Raw genomic sequence first — 21,482 nt, 5'->3', positions numbered from 1 at the left:
CAAATACACAATGTAACTCTTTCTGTCCTTCTCTGTACTTTTCCAACAGTATTCTCAGAGCAAACATTGCATCTGTAGTGCTCTTTCTCGGCATGAAACCATATTGCTGCTCACAGATCTTCACCTGTTTTCTAAGCCTAGCTTCTACTACTCTTTCCCATAACTTCATGCTGTGGCTGATCAGCTTTATGCCTCTGTAGTTACTGCAGCTCTGCACATCACCCTTGTTCTTGAAAATAGGAACCAGCACACTTCGTCTCCACTCCTCAGGCATCCTCTCACTTTCCAAGATTTTATTAAACAATCTGGTTAGAAACTCTACTGCCATCTCTCCTAGACATTTCCATGCCTCCACTGGAATGTCATCTGGACCAACTGCCTTTCCACTCTTCATCCTCTTCATAGCAGCCCTCACTTCTTCCTTGCTAATCTCTTTTACTTCCTGATTTACTCTCACTACATCATCCAGCCTTTTCTCTCGCTCATTTTCTTTATTCATCAACTCTTCAAAATATTCCCTCCACCTTCTCAGCACACACTCCTCACTTGTCAGCACATTACCATGTGAATCTTTTACCACCCTAACCTGCTGCACATCCTTTCCAGCTCTGTCCCTTTGTCTGGCCAATCAGTACAAGTCCTTTTCTCCTTCCTTGCTATTCAACTTCTTGTACAGCTCGCAATATGCCTTTTCCTTTGCTTTTGCCACTTCTCTTCTCGCCTTACGCCGCATCTCCTTGTACTCCTGTCTACTTTCTTCATCTCTCCGACTATCCCAAAACTTTTTCGCCAACCTCTTTCTCCTTATGCTTTCCTGGACCTCTTCATTCCACCACCAAGTCTCCTTGTCTTCCTTCCACTGTCCAGATGTCATACCCAGTACTGCCCTAGCTGTCTCCCTCACCACATCTGCAGTACTTTTCCAGTTGTCCAAAATTGCTTCCCCTCCAACTAGTGCTTCTCTCACCTGCTCGCTAAATTTCACACAACAGTCTTCCTCCTTCAGCTTCCACCATCTGATCCTTTGTTGAGCTCTCACTCTCTTCTTCTTCTTTACCTCTAAAGTCATCCTACAAACAACCATCCTATGCTGTCTAGTGACACTCTCTCCTGCTACCACCTTACAGTCTGTGATTTCTTTTAGCTTGCATCTCCTATAAAGAATGTAGTCCACCTGTGTGCACCTTCCTCCACTCTTATATGTTACCCTGTGCTCCTCCCTTTTCTTAAAGTAGATGTTCACCACAGACATTTCCATCCTTTTTGCAAAATCAACTACCATCTGTCCTTCCCCATTCCTATCCTTGATACCATATCTACCCATTACTTCCTCATCACCTCTGTTCCCTTCACCAACATGCCCTATCTGCTCCTATCACCACTCTTTCATGTTTGGGCACACTCTCCACCACCTCATCTAACACACTCCAGAAATCTTCTTTCTCCTTCATCTCACAACCTACCTGTGGGGCATATGCACTGATGATATTCATCATCACCCCTTCAATTTCCAACTTCACACTCATCACCCTGTCAGACACTCGCTTAACCTCCAACACACTTTTAACATACTCTTCCTTTAAAATGACCCCAACACCATTTCTCTTCCTGTCCTCACCATGGTACAACAACTTGTACCCACCGCCAATGCTCCTGCTCTTACTTCCCTTCCACTTGGTCTCTTGCACACACAATATGTCTACCTTTCTCCTCTCCATCATATCAGCCAGCTCTCTCCCTTTACCAGTCATACTACCAACATTCAAAGTCCCCACTCTCATTTCCACCCTTCTAGTTTTCTTCTTCTCCCGCTGTTCATGGCAACGTTTTCCTCCTCTTCTTCGTCATCTTCACCCAGCAGTAGCCCAATTTCCACCGGCACCCTGTTGGGCAATAGCACCGGTGGCGGACGTTGTTAACCCGGGCCGCGACCGATCCGGTATGGGAATTTGATTCTGAGTCTGCATAGTTGGGTTGGCTTGTTGATTTAGCTCAGATAATTTCATCTATTTGTTCACTTCCTGATGTGAAGGACTCTGGCAGCAGCTTTGACAAATGCAGTTCAACAGCTTTGGCCAGACATCACAGTTAGTTTCAGACGGCACAGATGATAAGAACTTTTAAAGTGATTGTTCTCTTTTGGTAATGAAGCCATCTGCCTGTGTGTGTGTGTTTAAAAGTGAAGTCCTCCCACTGTTTTTCTCCCTCGCTCTGCGTTATTAAGCATGACAGCACATTATGTATCTGTGATCGAGTCCTCACTGGACCTGTGATTTGGTGGGACAATACAATCATACAATATAAAAAAATGAGACAACTGATTGTGCTCCTCAATGATTATTTTTTTTCTTATTAGCGTGACTGTTTAATAAACATCACAGAAAAAGAGACGATTAAGGCCCATTTGCACATTCACTGATATGTATCCTGGAACACCTTGTAATGATCATGGTTGCCCATGAATGCGATGGTTTGATGACATAACACTAATTATGCAGAAATGTAATAATCTGTGAATGTCTAATGGTGCATTCACACTCTGATGATTAGCGCAGTGTTTGCCGACAGAGTGAAAAGTTGATTTACCTCGGCTGGCGCCAGCGTCTGCCAGCCAAACAGGAGTTGTGCTCCCGGAAAAATTTTCCACATGCATAAAATCTTCAACAATCATGCTAAAACGCCGGCAAGAGGTGAGCACCACCACCCCTACATCACCTCTGCTAGTGCGCTGTTCCAATGCGGGAGGCTTGAGCGGACACACGATCTCCTCTGAATCCCTTGGGCATGAAGAAATATGAAGGAATATGTAGAACCTGTCTCCACTACCAGCCTAGTCTCACTTTTGTTTTCTTTTTTCTGTTTGTCCTCCCGTCACAAAATGATTCAAATATTAGTGATGGGTTTTTTTAAACTCATTATTACTAACCCTACTCCTACCCCCAACCCTAACCTTAACCCCCCCCCCCCCCCCATCCGCTGCACTTTTAATTACGTGCACCCGTCACAGAATGAATTAGAATAAATTTGTGCTCCCATTACGAAAATTTTGCACTTTTCATGACAATATGACAAACCAATAGATTAATGTATATTTCGTGCTGCTGAATCACAACATGCCGTGAGACTGGGTTGCCACTAAGCACCACTAGCAAAAGATGCAATTGCAGAGTAACGTCAAATTTATATACGAGGGCTGTCAATAAAGTAACGGTCCTTTTTATTTTTTTCAAAAACTATATGGATTTCATTCATATGTTTTTACGTCAGACATGCTTGAACCCTCGTGCGCATGCGTGAGTTTTTCCACGCCTGTCGGTGACGTCATTCGCCTGTGAGCACTCCTTGTGGGAGGAGTCGTCCAGCCCCTCGTCGGAATTCCTTTGTCTGAGAAGTTGCTGAGAGACTGGCGCGTTGTTTGATCAAAATTTTTTCTAAACCTGTGAGACACATCGAAGTGGACATGGTTCGAAAAATTAAGCTGGTTTTCAGTGAAAATTTTAACGGCTGATGAGAGATTTTGAGGTGATACTGTCGCTTTAAGGACTTTTCACGGTGCGAGACGTCGCGCAGCGCTCTCAGGCGGCGTCATCAGCCTGTTCAAGCTGAAAACCTCCACATTTCAGGCTCTATTGATCCAGGACGTCGTGAGAGAACAGAGAAGTTTCAGAAGAAGTCGGTTTCAGCATTTTATCCGGATATTCCACTGTTAAAGGAGATTTTTTTTAATGAAAGACGTGCGGACGGGTCCGCGCGTCGGGACGCAGCCGCCGTGACGCTCCGCCACAGGAAAAACACCTCTGTTGAAAGCCTTAAGGACAAGTTGGAACATGTCCTGCCTGTTAAACAATTTCTCATATACTCACTCCACTGAAAGCCATCAAAAGCCGCCTGGATTTTACAAATGGTTATCAACACGGAGGTGTTTTTCCTGTGCCGCCGCACCGCGCCGGCTGCGTCCCAACGCGCAGATCCGTCCGCACGTCTTTCATTAAAAAAAATCTCCTTTAACAGTGGAATATCTGGATAAAATGCTGAAACCGACTTCTTCTGAAACTTCTCTGTTCTCTCACGACGTCCTGGATCAATAGAGCCTGAAATGTGGAGGTTTTCAGCTTGAACAGGCTGATGACGCCGCCTGAGAGCGCTGCGCGACGTCTCGCACCGTGAAAAGTCCTTAAAGCGACAGAATCACCTCAAAATCTCTCATCAGCCGTTAAAATTTTCACTGAAAACCAGCTTAATTTTTCGAACCGTGTCCACTTCGATGTGTCTCACAGGTTTAGAAAAAATTTTGATCAAACAACGCGCCAGTCTCTCAGCAACTTCTCAGACAAAGGAATTCCGACGAGGGGCTGGATGACTCCTCCCACAAGGAGTGCTCACAGGCGAATGACGTCACCGACAGGCGTGGAAAAACTCACGCATGCGCACGAGGGTTCAAGCATGTCTGACGTAAAAACATATGAATGAAATCCATATAGTTTTTGAAAAAAATAAAAAGGACCGTTACTTTATTGACAGCCCTCGTACGTTGTGTCATATGACGCCTCATATGTTGAGTTGGCGATCAGCTCTGCGAAGCTATGCTACCGCACCAGAGTACACTACCAAAGCAGCCGCCTTCCAGTGGCAAAAGTTGAATTACCTCCATTAGTAAGACAGCGGACTGTTGCCAATTCTTGACTTCCACCAGTACAACATCACTCTCTGCTAAGCTACGACGACCTCCATTAAAGAGAGGAAATTTGGGCTCCTGGAGCGAGCCTTCTCCAGCGTTTTACAGAGATTTTTGAGAGTCCGCTACGTCGGCCGCTTTGCGTCATAAAGTGAATGAGCCCTATCATTAAAGAAACAAATAATGCTGACCAATAAAATGTTATCTGATTCCTATTTCCATACTGGATAAACCGCTTATGCTTCTTAAAGAAGACATTATTACTTCCATAGAATATGCAATGTATCATTCCGCCCTTAATTCATATGCACATATAGGCCTCCTATTACATCATCGCCAACAATAAACAGCACCACAAAGGGGCAAACAGTCCCAGATGTCCCACATTTTGCACAGCAGACATGTTAAAGTTTTGGCAGATCCTGACCTTTTTTCTTAGAGAGCAGGACGATTTTCATAATCCCCACAGGCAACGTCTCATTCTGATCCCTCTAGAAATGGATTCAGTGTCCTTTCAGTCAGTACTTTAGTCAGTGTTTTCAAATGTTCTCTGCCACAGACGTCAATATATAACACAGTCCATTTACTATTTATGTGACTAAAACCCGAATTCATCCTCAGGCTGCACGTTACAGGCAGCCAGGGTTTAATTTAGAATTAAGACCTCAAAATTTTAAATGAGCTTTGTCCTGTTAATAGTCTTTTTAAAGATCTAAGAGTTTAGGGTGTGGGATTTCCAAAAAGACTTTGTGTATTTCACCCTAAAATGGAAATCAAAAGCAAAGTAGTTTTTAATCTGCTTTTCACTCTGATGCAATTTCAGCTTCCATGAATCTCAGAATATGACATGTACATACATCAGGGTGGATTATTTGATGTTTTACAGATTAGCAGAGAAGAAGCGGTCCTTACGGTGTGTTTCTGGCTGGACGTATAGCGTAATGCTTCTGGGCTTTTTCTTCTTCAGCGTATTTTATGGTTCTATTTCAGCAGTAATGAATCAAAGTGATCTCCCTCTGCAGTGGCTTTCTCTTTTTACTTCAGATCCAAAAAAGCAAACAAGGAACCGGAAACCCTGAAATGACTTTAAGTATATAGCTGAATTCCGCACTTTATGCGAGTGTATATTATGCTATGGATTTCCAAAAATATGTAAAAGAGCGTACAGATCAAATAAGGCCAAGTAGGAAACTCAGATCTATATTTACATTTAGAATACCTTGTCTGTGTGTCACTAACAATGAAGAGATTTGAGCTCTTTTATCAATTAATCAAAAATGTTTTGAGCTTTTACAAACTAAGAATAATAAGGCTTAAACCGCTCTGTCATTGTAGAAATAATTTACACTTGATTTAAGCCAAACAAAAAAGCAATGTTGTTACTCGAGGCCATAAAATATGCCCATCGGGTATTACAAAGACTTTTCATCCGTCTGTCTGTCTGTCTATCTGTGCTCAGCTTAAGTCCAGTCCTGTTACTGCCAGACTCTTGAAATTCACAGGAAAAATTCTTGGGACACAGACCCAGTTCAAAGATGGCTAAACTTTATGTATTTTAACATGTTAAAAAGTCATATTCTGCTTTAATCTGATGAGTTTTGTGTTTGAGTGACACAAATGACAGCCAAATACAGTGGAGCGACACTGTGATGTCAATCATTGGTCTCTTCAAAACTGCTTCGTTTTGTGTGTTTATATACCTGTTTCTCATATATTATGTAAAAGCTAGCAAGAACGAAACACTTCTAAAACTGAAAATGCTGTATTTGTAACCTAATAACACCTCTGGGAGGATTACATGTTTAGCCGCATGTTCTCCTTGAATTGCTGGCTGTCTGAGTGGTGTCCAAAAAATGAGGTGGGCTTCATTGATAATTGGCAAAGCTTCTGGGGAAAACCTGGTCTTGTTAGGAGAGACGGCATCCATCCCACTTTGGATGGAGCAGCTCTCATTTCTAGAAATCTGGCCAATTTTCTTAAATCCTCCAAACCGTGACTATCCAGGGTTGGGACCAGGAAGCAGAGTTGTAGTCTTACACACCTCTCTGCAGCTTCTCTCCCCCTGCCATCCCCTCATTACCCCATCCCCGTAGAGACGGTGCCTGCTCCCAGACTACCAATAACCAGCAAAAATCTATTTAAGCATAAAAATTCAAAAAGAAAAAATAATATAGCACCTTCAACTGCACCACAGACTAAAACAGTTAAATGTGGTCTATTAAACATTAGGTCTCTCTCTTCTAAGTCCCTGTTGGTAAATGATATAATAATTGATCAACATATTGATTTATTCTGCCTTACAGAAACCTGGTTACAGCAGGATGAATATATTAGTTTAAATGACTCAACACCCCCGAGTCACACTAACTGTCAGAATGCTCGTAGCACGGGCCGAGGCGGAGGATTAGCAGCAATCTTCCATTCCAGTTTATTAATTAATCAAAAACCCAGACAGAGCTTTAATTCATTTGAAAACTTGACTCTTAGTCTTGTCCATCCAAATTGGAAGTCCCAAAAAACAGTTTTATTTGTTATTATCTATCGTCCACCTGGTCGTTACTGTGAGTTTCTCTGTGAATTTTCAGACCTTTTGTCTGACTTAGTGCTTAGCTCAGATAAGATAATTATAGTGGGCGATTTTAACATCCACACAGATGCTGAGAATGACAGCCTCAACACTGCATTTAATCTATTATTAGACTCTATTGGCTTTGCTCAAAAAGTAAATGAGTCCACCCACCACTTTAATCATATCTTAGATCTTGTTCTGACTTATGGTATGGAAATAGAAGACTTAACAGTATTCCCTGAAAACTCCCTTCTGTCTGATCATTTCGTAATAACATTTACATTTACTCTGATGGACTACCCAGCAGTGGGGAATAAGTTTCATTACACTAGAAGTCTTTCAGAAAGCGCTGTAACTAGGTTTAAGGATATGATTCCTTCTTTATGTTTTCTAATGCCATATACCAACACAGTGCAGAGTAGCTACCTAAACTCTGTAAGTGAGATAGAGTATCTCGTCAATAGTTTTACATCCTCATTGAAGACAACTTTGGATGCTGTAGCTCCTCTAAAAAAGAGAGCTTTAAATCAGAAGTGCCTGACTCCGTGGTATAACTCACAAACTCTTAAAGCTTAAAGCAGATAACCCGTAAGTTGGAGAGGAAATGGCGTCTCACTAATTTAGAAGATCTTCACTTAGCCTGGAAAAAGAGTCTGTTGCTCTATAAAAAAGCCCTCCGTAAAGCTAGGACATCTTTTTACTCATCACTAATTGAAGAAAATAAGAACAACCCCAGGTTTCTTTTCAGCACTGTAGCCAGGCTGACAAAGAGTCAGAGCTCTATTGAGCTGAGTATTCCATTAACTTTAACTAGTAATGACTTCATGACTTTCTTTGCTAACAAAATTTTAACTATTAGAGAAAAAATTACTCATAACCATCCCAAAGACGTATCGTTATCTTTGGCTGCTTTCAGTGATGCTGGTATTTGGTTAGACTCTTTCTCTCCGATTGTTCTGTCTGAGTTATTTTCATTAGTTACTTCATCCAAACCATCAACATGTTTATTAGACCCCATTCCTACCAGGCTGCTCAAGGAAGCCCTACCATTATTTAATGCTTCGATCTTGAATATGATCAGTCTATCTTTGTTAGTTGGCTATGTACCACAGGCTTTTAAGGTGGCAGTAATTAAACCATTACTTAAAAAGCCATCACTTGACCCAGCTATCTTAGCTAATTATAGGCCAATCTCCAACCTTCCTTTTCTCTCAAAAATTCTTGAGAGGGTAGTTGTAAAACAGCTAACTGATCATCTGCAGAGGAATGGTCTATTTGAAGAGTTTCAGTCAGGTTTTAGAATTCATCATAGTACAGAAACAGCATTAGTGAAGGTTACAAATGATCTTCTTATGGCCTCGGACAGTGGACTCATCTCTGTGCTTGTTCTGTTAGACCTCAGTGCTGCTTTTGATACTGTTGACCATAAAATTTTATTACAGAGATTAGAGTATGCCATAGGTATTAAAGGCACTGTGCTGCGGTGGTTTGAATCATATTTGTCTAATAAATTACAATTTGTTCATGTAAATGGGGAATCTTCTTCACAGACTAAAGTTAATTATGGCGTTCCACAAGGTTCTGTGCTAGGACCAATTTTATTCACTTGATACATGCTTCCCTTAGGCAGTATTATTAGACGGTATTGCTTAAATTTTCATTGTTACGCAGATGATACCCAGCTTTATCTATCCATGAAGCCAGAGGACACACACCAATTAGCTAAACTGCAGGATTGTCTTACAGACATAAAGACATGGATGACCTCTAATTTCCTGCTTTTAAACTCAGATAAAACTGAAGTTATTGTACTTGGCCCCACAAATCTTAGAAACATGGTGTCTAACCAGATCCTTACTCTGGATGGCATTACCCTGACCTCTAGTAATACTGTGAGAAATCTTGGAGTCATTTTTGATCAGGATATGTCATTCAAAGCGCATATTAAACAAATATGTAGGACTGCTTTTTTGCATTTACGCAATATCTCTAAAATCAGAAAGGTCTTGTCTCAGAGTGATGCTGAAAAACTAATTCATGCATTTATTTCCTCTAGGCTGGACTATTGTAATTCATTATTATCAGGTTGTCCTAAAAGTTCCCTAAAAAGCCTTCAGTTAATTCAAAATGCTGCAGCTAGAGTACTGACGGGGACTAGAAGGAGAGAGCATATCTCACCCATATTGGCCTCTCTTCATTGGCTTCCTGTTAATTCTAGAATAGAATTTAAAATTCTTCTTCTTACTTATAAGGTTTTGAATAATCAGGTCCCATCTTATCTTAGGGACCTCGTAGTACCATATCACCCCAATAGAGCGCTTCGCTCTCAGACTGCAGGCTTACTTGTAGTTCCTAGGGTTTGTAAGAGTAGAATGGGAGGCAGAGCCTTCAGCTTTCAGGCTCCTCTCCTGTGGAACCAGCTCCCAATTCAGATTAGGGAGACAGACACCCTCTCTACTTTTAAGATTAGGCTTAAAACTTTCCTTTTTGCTAAAGCTTATAGTTAGGGCTGGATCAGGTGACCCTGAACCATCCCTTAGTTATGCTGCTATAGACGTAGACTGCTGGGGGGTTCCCGTGATGCACTGTTTCTTTCTCTTTTTGCTCTGTATGCACCACTCTGCATTTAATCATTAGTGATCGATCTCTGCTCCCCTCCACAGCATGTCTTTTTCCTGGTTCTCTCCCTCAGCCCCAACCAGTCCCAGCAGAAGACTGCCCCTCCCTGAGCCTGGTTCTGCTGGAGGTTTCTTCCTGTTAAAAGGGAGTTTTTCCTTCCCACTGTAGCCAAGTGCTTGCTCACAGGGGGTCGTTTTGACCGTTGGGGTTTTACATAATTATTGTATGGCCTTGCCTTACAATATAAAGCGCCTTGGGGCAACTGTTTGTTGTGATTTGGCGCTATATAAAAAAATTGATTGATTGATTGATTGATTGATTACAAACTGTTTAGAGGACGTTAGTGTGGTGAGGTCAACGGCTGCTAGCTAGGTGGAAATCCATCTTCTTTCTCATATGGGTGATTCTTAGACTACAGGCACTTATTATGTCCTTTGATCATATTGTATGAAAAACAAAATTTCACACTTTTATAGTTATCTTTACAATGAAAGTGTTTTAAGAAATTTGTTCTAGTAGTCCGATGACTTTTTCACCTTTTTTCAGCATCATTATATGCAAATATTGCCATTTTGTGCTTGTCCCACACCCAGACTTTTGATCTTCAATGATAAAAATGAATGGTAAAAAAACGTTTTTTCTAATGTTTTAAAATATCTCTGAATAAAATATCAGTAAAATAATCAAAACATAATTGGGGTATTCAATGTCATACAACTGTTGTGATTTTTTTTAAACAAAATGTAGTTGTCCCACACTATTGCCGTAATTTCCACCACAACACTGTAATGTCCCTTTAAACAGTTTGTATGAAAGATTGTTTGGGTAGTTTCTATGGAGATAAACAGTGACATCAGAGCACATGTACGAGGTCTATTAGAAAAGTATCCGACCTTATTATTTTTTTCAAAAACCATATGGATTTGAATCACGTGTGATTACATCAGACATGCTTGAACCCTCGTGGGCATGCGAGAGTCTTTTCACGCCTGTCGGTTACGTCATTCGCCTGTGGGCAGTCTTTGAGTGAGGAGTGGCCCACCCTCTCGTCGATTTTTTCATTGTTTAGGAATGGCTCAGAGACTGCTGCTTTGTTTGATCAACATTTTTTTCAAAACTGTAAGGCACAACTGAGTGGACACAATTCGATAAATTCAGCTGGTTTTCGGTAAAAATTTTAACGGCTGATGAGAGATTTTGGTCCGGTAGTGTCGCTTTAAGGACGGCCCACGGCGCCTGACGGCGATCTGCGCTTCGAGACGGCAGCGTCTCGCCATTTCAAGTTGAAAACTTCCACTTTTCAGGCTCTGTTGACCCAGTAAGTCGTCAGAGAACTTTCAGAAGAAGTCGGCATGAGGAGTTTATTCGGACATTCCATTGTTAACGGACATTTTGTAATGAAAGAACTTGTGGACAGAGTCGCATGTCGGGCCGGACCCGACCGCGGGGGATCGCGACAGGAAAAACACCTCCGTTGGAAACCTTAACGGGCAAGTTGGAACATGCCCAAGCTGTTAAACACAGTTACTCACTTGTTGAAAGCCATCAAAAGCCGCCTGAATTTTACAAATGGTTTTCAACACGGAGGTGTTTTTCCTGTCGTGGCGCACACAGATTCGCCGAGTCATCACGGAAACGACTCAGCGAATTTGCGCGCACGTCCTTCATTAAAAAATGTCCTTAAACAGTGGAATGTCCGCATAAAGTCCTCATGCCGGCCTCTTCTGAATCTTCTCTGTTCTCTCACGACGTCCTGGGTGAATTAAGCCTTAAATTAGGATGTTTTCAGGTCGAAACAGGCCGACGACGGCGCCTGGAAGCGCTGCGCGACGTCCCGCTCCGTGGGAAGTCCTTACAGCAACAGAAACACCCCATAATCTCTCATCAGCCGTTAAACTTTTCACCGAAAACCAGCTAAATTTCTCGAATAGTGTCCACTCGGATATTCCTCACAGGTCCAGAAAACATTTTGATAAAGCAACGCGCGCCGTCTCGAGCAGCGTGTGAAACAAAGGAATTCAGCCGAGAGGGCTGGACCACATCTCACTCAAGGCCTGCCCACAGGGAAATGACGTCACCGACACGCGTGAAAAAACTCACGCATGCGCACGAGGGTTCAAGTATGACTGGTGTAATCGCACGTCATTCAAATCCATATAGTTAAAAAAAATAAAAGTGTCGGTTTCTTATCTAATAGACCTCGTATATAGCGCCAAATCACAACAAACAGTTGCCCCAAGGCGCTTTATATTGTAAGGCAATGGTGTGGTGGAAATTACATTTACAAGGCCAATAGTGCCCGTAGTTAAAGAATCACCCATATATTATGTAAAAGCTAGCGGGAAATCAACACTTCTAAAACTGAAAATGCTGCTTTTGGAACCTAATAACACCTCTGAAGTAATTTATAAAACATCTAGCGGGTGTTAGCATGTGCGCTAATGGCCGCTAACGCTATCGTCCATTAACTCAAAGCTAACTTACTTAAATTTGTCTTATTAAGACCTGAAATGCACAGAGGGTGATGTACACATATTCTTTGATTTGCACAACTTTTGCTTTTGTCAAAAGCTCATATAAACACACATGCAGAGCCTCCTGTAGATGCCATTAAATGGACTGCATTTATATAGCGCTTGTCCATCTGTATCAGACGCTCAAAGCACTTCACAAATAATGCCTCACATTCACCTCGATGTGAGGGTGCTGCCTTACAAGGTGCTCACTACACACCGGGAACAATAGGGGATTAAAGACCTTGCCCAAGGGCCCTTGGTGATTTTCCAGTCAGGCTGGAATTTAAACCAAGGATCTTCTGGTCTCAAGCCCAATGCCTTAACCGCTAGATCATCACCTCCCCTCCATTAAAATGTAAATATTGTTTATGATTGATTGATAGAGGGGCTTTATTGAGCATGTACAAATTGTACGTAAGACAATAGGATCTTGATAATTAATTAAACAACTGCAAATTGTAAAGAACATAATGCTCATATGGCCGAGGGTATTGTAGCATTGAATCATTTTTAACTGTTTTAAATGGCTGTAAAACTAGGATAGACGGGTTTTAAAGTGGTTTTTGAAACAATTCAAACCAGATAGTAACTATACTCAACAAAAATATAAACGCAACACTTTTGGTTTTGCTCCCATTTTGTATGAGATGAACTCAAAGATCTAAAACTTTTTCCACATACACAATATCACCATGTCTCTCAAATATTGTTCACAAACCAGTCTAAATCTGTGATAGTGAGCACTTCTCCTTTGCTGAGATAATCCATCCCACCTCACAGGTGTGCCATATCAAGATGCTGATTAGACACCATGATTAGTGCACAGGTGTGCCTTAGACTGCCCACAATAAAAGGCCACTCTGAAAGGTGCAGTTTTATCACACAGCACAATGCCACAGATGTCGCAAGATTTGAGGGAGCGTGCAATTGGCATGCTGACAGCAGGAATGTCAACCAGAGCTGTTGCTCGTGTATTGAATGTTCATTTCTCTACCATAAGCCGTCTCCAAAGGCGTTTCAGAGAATTTGGCAGTACATCCAACCAGCCTCACAACCGCAGACCACGTGTAACCACACCAGCCCAGGACCTCCACATCCAGCATGTTCACCTCCAAGATCGTCTGAGACCAGCCACTCGGACAGCTGCTGAAACAATCGGTTTGCATAACCAAAGAATTTCTGCACAAACTGTCAGAAACCGTCTCAGGGAAGCTCATCTGCATGCTCGTCGTCCTCATCGGGGTCTCGACCTGACTCCAGTTCGTCGTCGTAACCGACTTGAGTGGGCAAATACTCACATTCGCTGGCGTTTGGCACGTTGGAGAGGTGTTCTCTTCACGGATGATGCGAAGGAGATGTGTTGCACTGCATGAGGCAAATGGTGGTCACACCAGATACTGATTGGTATCCCCCCCAATAAAACAAAACTGCACCTTTCAGAGTGGCCTTTTATTGTGGGCAGTCTAAGGCACACCTGTGCACTAATCATTGTGTCTAAACAGCATCTTGATATGGCACACCTGTGAGGTGGGATGGATTATCTCAGCAAAGGAGAAGTGCTCACTATCACAGATTTTGACTGGTTTGTGAACAATATTTGAGGGAAATGGTGATATTGTGTATGTGGAAAAAGTTTTAGATCTTTGAGTTCATCTCATACAAAATGGGAGCAAAACCACAAGTGTTGCGTTTATATTTTTGTTGAGTATACTTTAAACAACTGTAAACAAATGAATGCAAGTGTTTTTGTTTGTTTATGGTACAAAAATGTGAAATTTAGATTTTCTGTAGACTGTAAAATGTAGTTTTTGTACTACTATGCATATGTTGCTTGCATGCTGTGCAACATGTGACACATCTGTTTGCACTTTTATTTAACAGAAACATCTAAGCTTCTCACTGGTAAACCCAAAACAGGCCTGAAGCTATTTTGTCACGTGCAGGTAACGGTTAAGTTTTAGTAACCTTCAGGACACACACGTGTTTCACACTCTAGCGAGAGCAACAGGCGTTGGCATGCTTGCAACACCAACAAATGATCTATATGCAGTTGTGCATATAGAGGTTAGTTTTTGAGTTCTTTCACTTTTACAGAAAGCAATGATGAACTCTAAATCCAAACCAGATTCTGGATTGTCACCATTGATGGTTTCTTGTCTTTTTTGTGCATTCATATCTATTGTCATTTTTAACCACTTTTTAGTAGTTTTCTGTAGTTTAGTTTTAATTATGTCTTGATTATTTTTTTATTATGTTGCCAGAGGACCGTATAAGTATTTCATGCTGCCTATTGTACATATGTCAAAGTTCATTCAATTCAGTAATTTCCTGGTTTCTTTATTTATAACATTGAACATTCCTGTTAAATTTAAAAGTGTACTGCTATTGAGTTTTTTAAGATTTAAGGCCTAAGTAGAATTTTCTTTGGCACCATTATAATTTTGTTTGTTAGTTTTTAAATAGGGGATTCATAATGTGGCATTACCAATTATGATCAAAATTTGTGTTGTCTGGAAAAATTAATAAATAGCTCCCCTGAAGAGAAAATTTTCCAAAAGACAGCCTGGAACTACGTTTGGTAGCAACCCATATACAGTGTATAAAAGCGACCACAGCGACATCATAGATCATGTGGGAGCTCACTCGAACGAAATAATCCAACATGGTGGAAAACACTCTAAAACACCTTATTTCTGTACAAATCTAACATGTTTCTCATATATTTTGTAAAAGTGAGAAATAAACATTTCCGAATCTCAAAACCTCGTTTCTGAACCCAGATAACACTTCTAAAGTGATTTACAAGACATCTTATGGATATTAGCGTGCGTGTACATGTCTCATGCGAGGTCAGAGATAACTTCCGGTAATTTCAAAATCTCATGTACATGCACACGTGCTTCCTCCTGAAGACAGTGTTAAAAGGAAAATAAAATATTGGTTATGGAATTCCCCCAGGTTAATATGTTATCTTCATTAAAATGAGCTGTAATTTTGCAACATGTACACCAACTACAAATACACCAACATTATAATGCCTGGATTTCAGTGGAGGTTTTGTCAATTTTGTGAAGTTTGTAAGGCCGTACAGCTATAATTAAAAATCAGTAGTTGAATCGCTAGACAAATGTCTGACTGTAAGAGAGGGCACTTGGAGAGCGCACACGTCCGTCAGGGCCCAGCTTTCCTCTGTTTACACTGCAAAAAAATAAATAGATAAAGGAGACGTACTTGGACATGCGTTTTGAAACAATGTCCTAATATTTAGAGGTGCACCGATCAGGATTTTTTAGGCCAGTCACCGATCACTGAAATTTTGATCTGCCGATACCGCTCAAGGCCGATACTGATCAAGTACATATTTGGATCATGCTCAAAATAAGAATATAGGTCCAATGTATAGGACTATTTTTGCATTAAAACTTAATGATGAAAACAAAAAACATGCATTCAAATAAAGACACTAGAATAAACTGCCAACTTTTGTTTTATTACACTGACTTTGTTCTACCAGCAAGTTTTTTTTTTTCCATGTTTCATGTTGCTCAGGTTACAGTCTACAGAGAATACGTTGAGAATGTAAAATACAGCCCTCATTCTATGGGGTTAAAATTGTCTCATTAATATTTGTAAATGCATACAGGGTGATCTACAAATAATCAATGATTTGCAAATGTGTTCAGATATCCACAAATGCAAATTTCATATTTGTAACTTGTAAATTGGTCTTTGCAAATAATGTTGTATTTGCAAATATAAAACTTAATTTGTAAAAAAAAAAAATTACATTTGTAAAACTGGAAATTGTATTTGTGAATTGAGTTTCAGCATTTGTGGATCACCAATTACATGCATTCATCGCTTTCCTCTGTGACATAATTTTGAGACATTCTTTTCGCCAAATCCACAAACAAATGCCTACTGATTCACAAATACACACTCACGCACACTGGATATCCACTAGATGGCAGTGTGGTTCCATTCATTACACAGCAGTCTATTTAGATCTCTGAGCCATTTGACTCATTTTGACTTCTGATATGAGCTGGACGGACATGGACTACATTAGATGATGGCGACTGCTCTCCTTGTCCGTCCAGCTCATATCAGAAGTCAAAATGACTGCACTGTTGTGATCGGTCCTTTTGATCGGCGCATTTTGCCAATCACCGATCAAGGCGTGATCGGCCAATAATGATCAGTGCACCTCTACTAATATTGAATTCCTCACAGCGGAGTCTCACGTACTCATGAACATTCATTGATGAATGAGTGTCATCTGTGGTGACGCCTATGTGGATGTCGATACCAGGAGGTGAACAAGGAGTGTGGAGTACAAAAACCAGCCACAATGAGTCTGCATAGCCAGGCCCGTAGGGGGCGCTCCGTAATAGCCATAGATGCACATCATCAACTGCGGGAGTGATATAATGCTCACAGAACACGGTCAACAAAAAACCAACAAACTTGAAGCAGGTCACCCTGGAAAAGATGCAATTCTTCAACATAACACTTGTATACACACACTAGGGCTGCCACAAATGATTATTTAGAAAATCAACTAGTCACAGATTATTTTTGCAATTAGTCTACTTATCAGATCATGTGTAAATTGTGGCTTAATACACCAGCTCTTTCTCATATAAAAAGTGCAAAATGTTCATAACGGGAGCACAAATTTATTCTAATACATTCCATGATGGCTGCACGAAATTAAAAGTGATTCGGGAGGGGGTCTGGGGGGAGCTGTGGTTAGGGTTAGGGGAAGGAGTAGGGTTAAGTTATGGTTGGGGTAGGGTAAGTAATAGTGAGTTAAAAAAAAAACCTGTCACGAAAATTTGAATCATTTCGTGGCGGGAGCACAAAAAAAAAAACATGAGACTGATCTGAGTTGACAGACACAAGATGCACTGCAGCGGTCACATCTCGCCAAACCCACTGTACAGTCCGGGTCTCGCACCCTCCACTTTTTTTCTGTTTTTCCAAGCTGAAAGAGCACCTGAAGGAACATGTTACGCTAATGATGCAGCTGGGCGTCGCTGGTGCAGAATGTAGGCACTCGATTTCATCATCAACAGGACGCAAAAACATGCCCAGCGTTGGCGTAAGTGTGAAAAAGAGAGGTGACCACGTGGAAAATTAATTACACTTTCTGATGTAGAACATTACAAGCTTCATATAGATAAGTGATTCATGTGAGTGTCCTGCTTATTATTGAAATAATCGCACAGGAGGTGGACCTTTTCAGCCAACGCTCAGATTCAATGTTTGCTATGCTGTTATGGTTTTTCAGAGCTGAATTCATTTTGACATTTTGGGTATCAAGAGGATCAGATATGAGTCACTGTTTGCTCCTACACCATCTTTAACTTGAGGATTTATATGGGCGATGTTCCCAACGTGACCTTTTGTTTGTTTCACTGAATCACATTCTTTATCAAATAATTATCCCTAGCTTACACCTAAATCACACAGACATAGAAATGCTCGTGAGGCAGCCGATGATATTCGTACTTTGGATTGAGTCTTTATCCCGGGTTAATAGAGCTGCAGTGTTTTTCCTCTGCCTGTCTGCTGCAGTACTGCCATTTGTCCGGAGCCACCCTCTATCCATCCACAGCGCCTGTAAATAAATCTGTTTGCAATTAGCGTCTCCGAAGTCAGTGGGCCGGTGATGCTGGTGGGAGACAACAGTGCTGTCAGCACCATAGTCCTGGTGGTGTTGGATCAGCACCGTGAGCTTTCAGGGCTTTGTGGGGCACAGGGAGCCGGAGTGTGATTTACTTTAACTGGGTCTTTAAAGATGGTAAGACTCTTTTAATTGGCAAAGCATATTGCCTCAGTCATTACAGAAAGTAGTTTAGCTTTACTTGAGAGAGGCCAAATGCTCCATCAGTCCCCCTCATGAGAGCTGGTTTGAAGCCAGGGAGCGGCTCCTTGTTCATTTAACTCTTAGCTGTTCATCTACAGATGGAGATGTGTGGCTCCTTAGAAAGCAAAGAGAAGTGACGTACGTACCACCTTGTAAATGCTTCGGTTTGGTGTAAATTTTCAAAAGCAACGTGATGAAAGTGGACTACGATAAGTACTGGTGCAAAATAAATTTAGAACTGTCATCTAACTGGTGGCCCAGAAAAGACCACAAGGTAGTGGATTACAGCCCACAGCATGCCTTGTTGTTTGTAGTTAAATGCAGCAAGTATGATGATTTTCATTCTGCACATAAGGGTATAAAATGTGGCCACATGTACTGTATTTTCTGGGCTGTGTGTAACACCGGAGTGTTAGTTGTGTCTGTCCAAAAATGTGTCATGAAGAGGAAAAAACATATAAGTTGCATCAATCTATAAGTCACGTTTATTTTTGAAACATTCTCTTACCGCATAATGCAACAAGAAGCAAAATGAATGTAATTGGAACATTATTTATAATGCACACATTGCTTTAGCAAGCAGAAGGTAATGGGTTAACCGGGAACCTTCTCCACTGAAACCAACCACACTAACCACTTGGCTACCACCCCTGCCCACCTCAATAAATGTAAATAACCTTTTTAAAATTCTTATACATTTTTAAAACATAATAGTTAGCCTTACAATAGCCTAGCCACCCTTCCCATTGTGGTTACAGAGGTCTAATAAAATGCAAACAATTGAGTGTTGAGCAGTCTGACGGTTATTCCCTCTTTTATTCAAGAGTGGTCATGAGAGTGGACATGATTCCATTGCTTGCCTTTACTTGTCAGTTGTAAATTTGTGAAGGTGATAGAACACCACATTGCCATCACTAAAGGTCCTTAATTTTTTTCTGGTATAGGTATAGAGTTGAGGAGGTAGTATGACAAGCAATACCATAACATCAGTGTGAATGGGTGAATGTGAGCCATCATAAAGCATCATATACAGTCCCCTTACCTCACTGGAAGCAGGACAACCTGATCAATGTCATCTCACATTAATATCAATCTGAACACTATGTAAATGGCTCAGATTAGCTGCTGTTGTATTCCTCTCTATAATTAGGGCTGGATCTTAACATGTCATGCTAATTTCAACCTAATTAAAAGATTTTTCAGGAGACCTGCTCTAACTCTCAGAGGAAGCTTTGAAATAATGGAATTAAAGTCTCCCCACTAGAGACGGCTTTTAAGATATTATTTTACCTTTTATGCTTACTCCATTTCTCTCTCCTTCTTTTTGTGTCTCTCACTCTGTTCTCAGACAGTAGAGAATGGGCTGTGTCCAATGTAAGGATAAGGAAACAGCAAAGCTCACTGATGACCGGGAGACCAGCCTGTCACACAGCTCGGGGTACCGCTATGGGTCCGACCCCACACCGCAGCACTACCCCAGCTTCGGAGTCCCTACCATCCCAAACTACAACAACTTCCACACCACCGCCCCCACACAAGGGGTGACCGTCTTCGGGGGAGTCCACACGTCCTCGCAGTCTGGGACGCTTCGGTCTCGAGGAGGAACAGGTGAGGTTTTTGAACCCAGTCAGTTGTTCTCACACTCCCTATCCCATTGTGTTTCATTGACTGTGCAATAGTTCTTTTTAGCATGCAATTTTGGTGCTATATGAAATGTGCTATTGCATGTCCCGACCAGTGTGCACGCTCACACTAGAGGGGGCAGCTTTTAGTTAAACATGTCGGAGTTTGTTTTGATGGCGGACGACGATTTGAAGGAGCTAGTTGACGCTGCTAATTCTTCTAACACAAAACTAATCCACCATGCCATAAACCATCTGGAGGCATGAAGAGCTGTTAGGATGAAAAGGATGAAGTTAGGATGAAAAGCTGGACAAATGTTTCATGCGGTTTTTCGCTGGAGTCAGGAAAACAGAGGGCAGTCTGTACACGAAGTCAGTGCACGGCATCGTGGACTACTGAGGACCATTTTGGACTCCTATTTAAAGTTCACATTGGACTGTTAAGCACCAGTGATGAATGCCAAAATGTAAGTCCCTTTTCTGTTGTTTATAAATTAATAAAATATCAAATGACAAGGATCCATTTTTGCTGTTCTATAAAAGCAAAGAATGAATGGTTTTCCATTCTTCGCCTCATTGAATGGAACATTCCATCTTTCATCTCATGAAATATTTGTACCATTGAATTCATAAACATTCATTATTTGTATACTATTTAACTTATTTAATATAGTTAAATGAATTATTATTATTATTATCTTTTGCTTAACTAAAAAGGTGCCATGAATGCTTATATTTTATTAATACTCTGCTCAGTTATTACCCAGAGGACAAAATTTCCATTATCCGAGATGGAAAAATAAACTGTGCCTTTCAGTTGGAATCCTATGTTGAGAGGTCAGGCATATTCTGTCAGGTCTGAATAAATTATACAACGCCACAGTCAACATGTTGGCACACACAGTGAGCGATAAGAACTCTTACACTTTCATTTTTCAAACCTGTTGAGTATCTTCGGCATGAAATAATTTGATTAAAATGAACATAAGTGGTTTTAATGACTAACAGCTACAATGCTGTTATTAGCTTAGTTACTTAGCTATCTTAAAAACTGGCTTGGTGTATCTGTAGCTTGGAGGTGATGGCCTAGTGGTTAAGCATTGGGCTTCAGACCAGAGGATCCTCTGTTTAAAACCCAGTCTGACCGAAAAAAAGGTCCCTTGAGCAAGGTCCTTCATCCCCTAGTTGTTCCCGGGTTGTCGTGAGCGCCTTGCATTGCAGCACCTTGACATCGGTGTATGAGTGTGTCTGTGTGAATAGATGAATGTGAGGCATAATTGTAAAGCGCTTTGAGCTTCTGATGCAGATGGAAAAGAGCTATATACGAGGTCTGTTATAAAAGTATCCAACCTTTTTTATTTTTTCAAAAACCTGATGGATTTGAATCACGTGTGCTTGCATGAGCCAGCCTTGAACCTTCGTGCGCATGCGTGAATTTTTTCACGCCTGTCGATTGTGTCATTTCCTTGTAAGCAGCCTTTGTTTGAGGATGGGTGGAGTCTCTCATCGTTTATTCTTTGCAAGGAAATGGCGGAACGACTGGAGCAGCGCGGCTGCATCAAATTTTGCCAGAAACTGGGCGACAGCCAGGTGGAAACCATTTGGATTA

General features: G+C 41.2%; 1 protein-coding gene across 2 annotated transcripts in view; it reads left to right on the top strand.

The window, feature by feature from the left end:
- LOC117532059 (tyrosine-protein kinase fyna) overlaps positions 1-21,482 on the top strand; it is a 58,460-nt gene that overhangs the window by 16,538 nt on the left and 20,440 nt on the right. Inside the window, exon 2 of one of the 2 annotated variants that reach the window (XM_034195293.1) lies at positions 19,604-19,859. In XM_034195293.1, the coding sequence (XP_034051184.1) occupies positions 19,610-19,859 (250 nt within the window). In that variant the 5' untranslated portion in view covers positions 19,604-19,609. Of the gene's footprint in view, positions 1-19,599; positions 19,860-21,482 lie in introns of both variants that reach the window. The other variant, XM_034195292.1, reaches the window with a different exon arrangement.

The sequence above is a fragment of the Thalassophryne amazonica genome, chromosome 19, assembly GCF_902500255.1.
Source record: "Thalassophryne amazonica chromosome 19, fThaAma1.1, whole genome shotgun sequence".
Classification (NCBI taxonomy): Eukaryota; Metazoa; Chordata; class Actinopteri; order Batrachoidiformes; family Batrachoididae; genus Thalassophryne; species Thalassophryne amazonica.
This window is presented reverse-complemented; position numbering and strand designations above follow the sequence as displayed.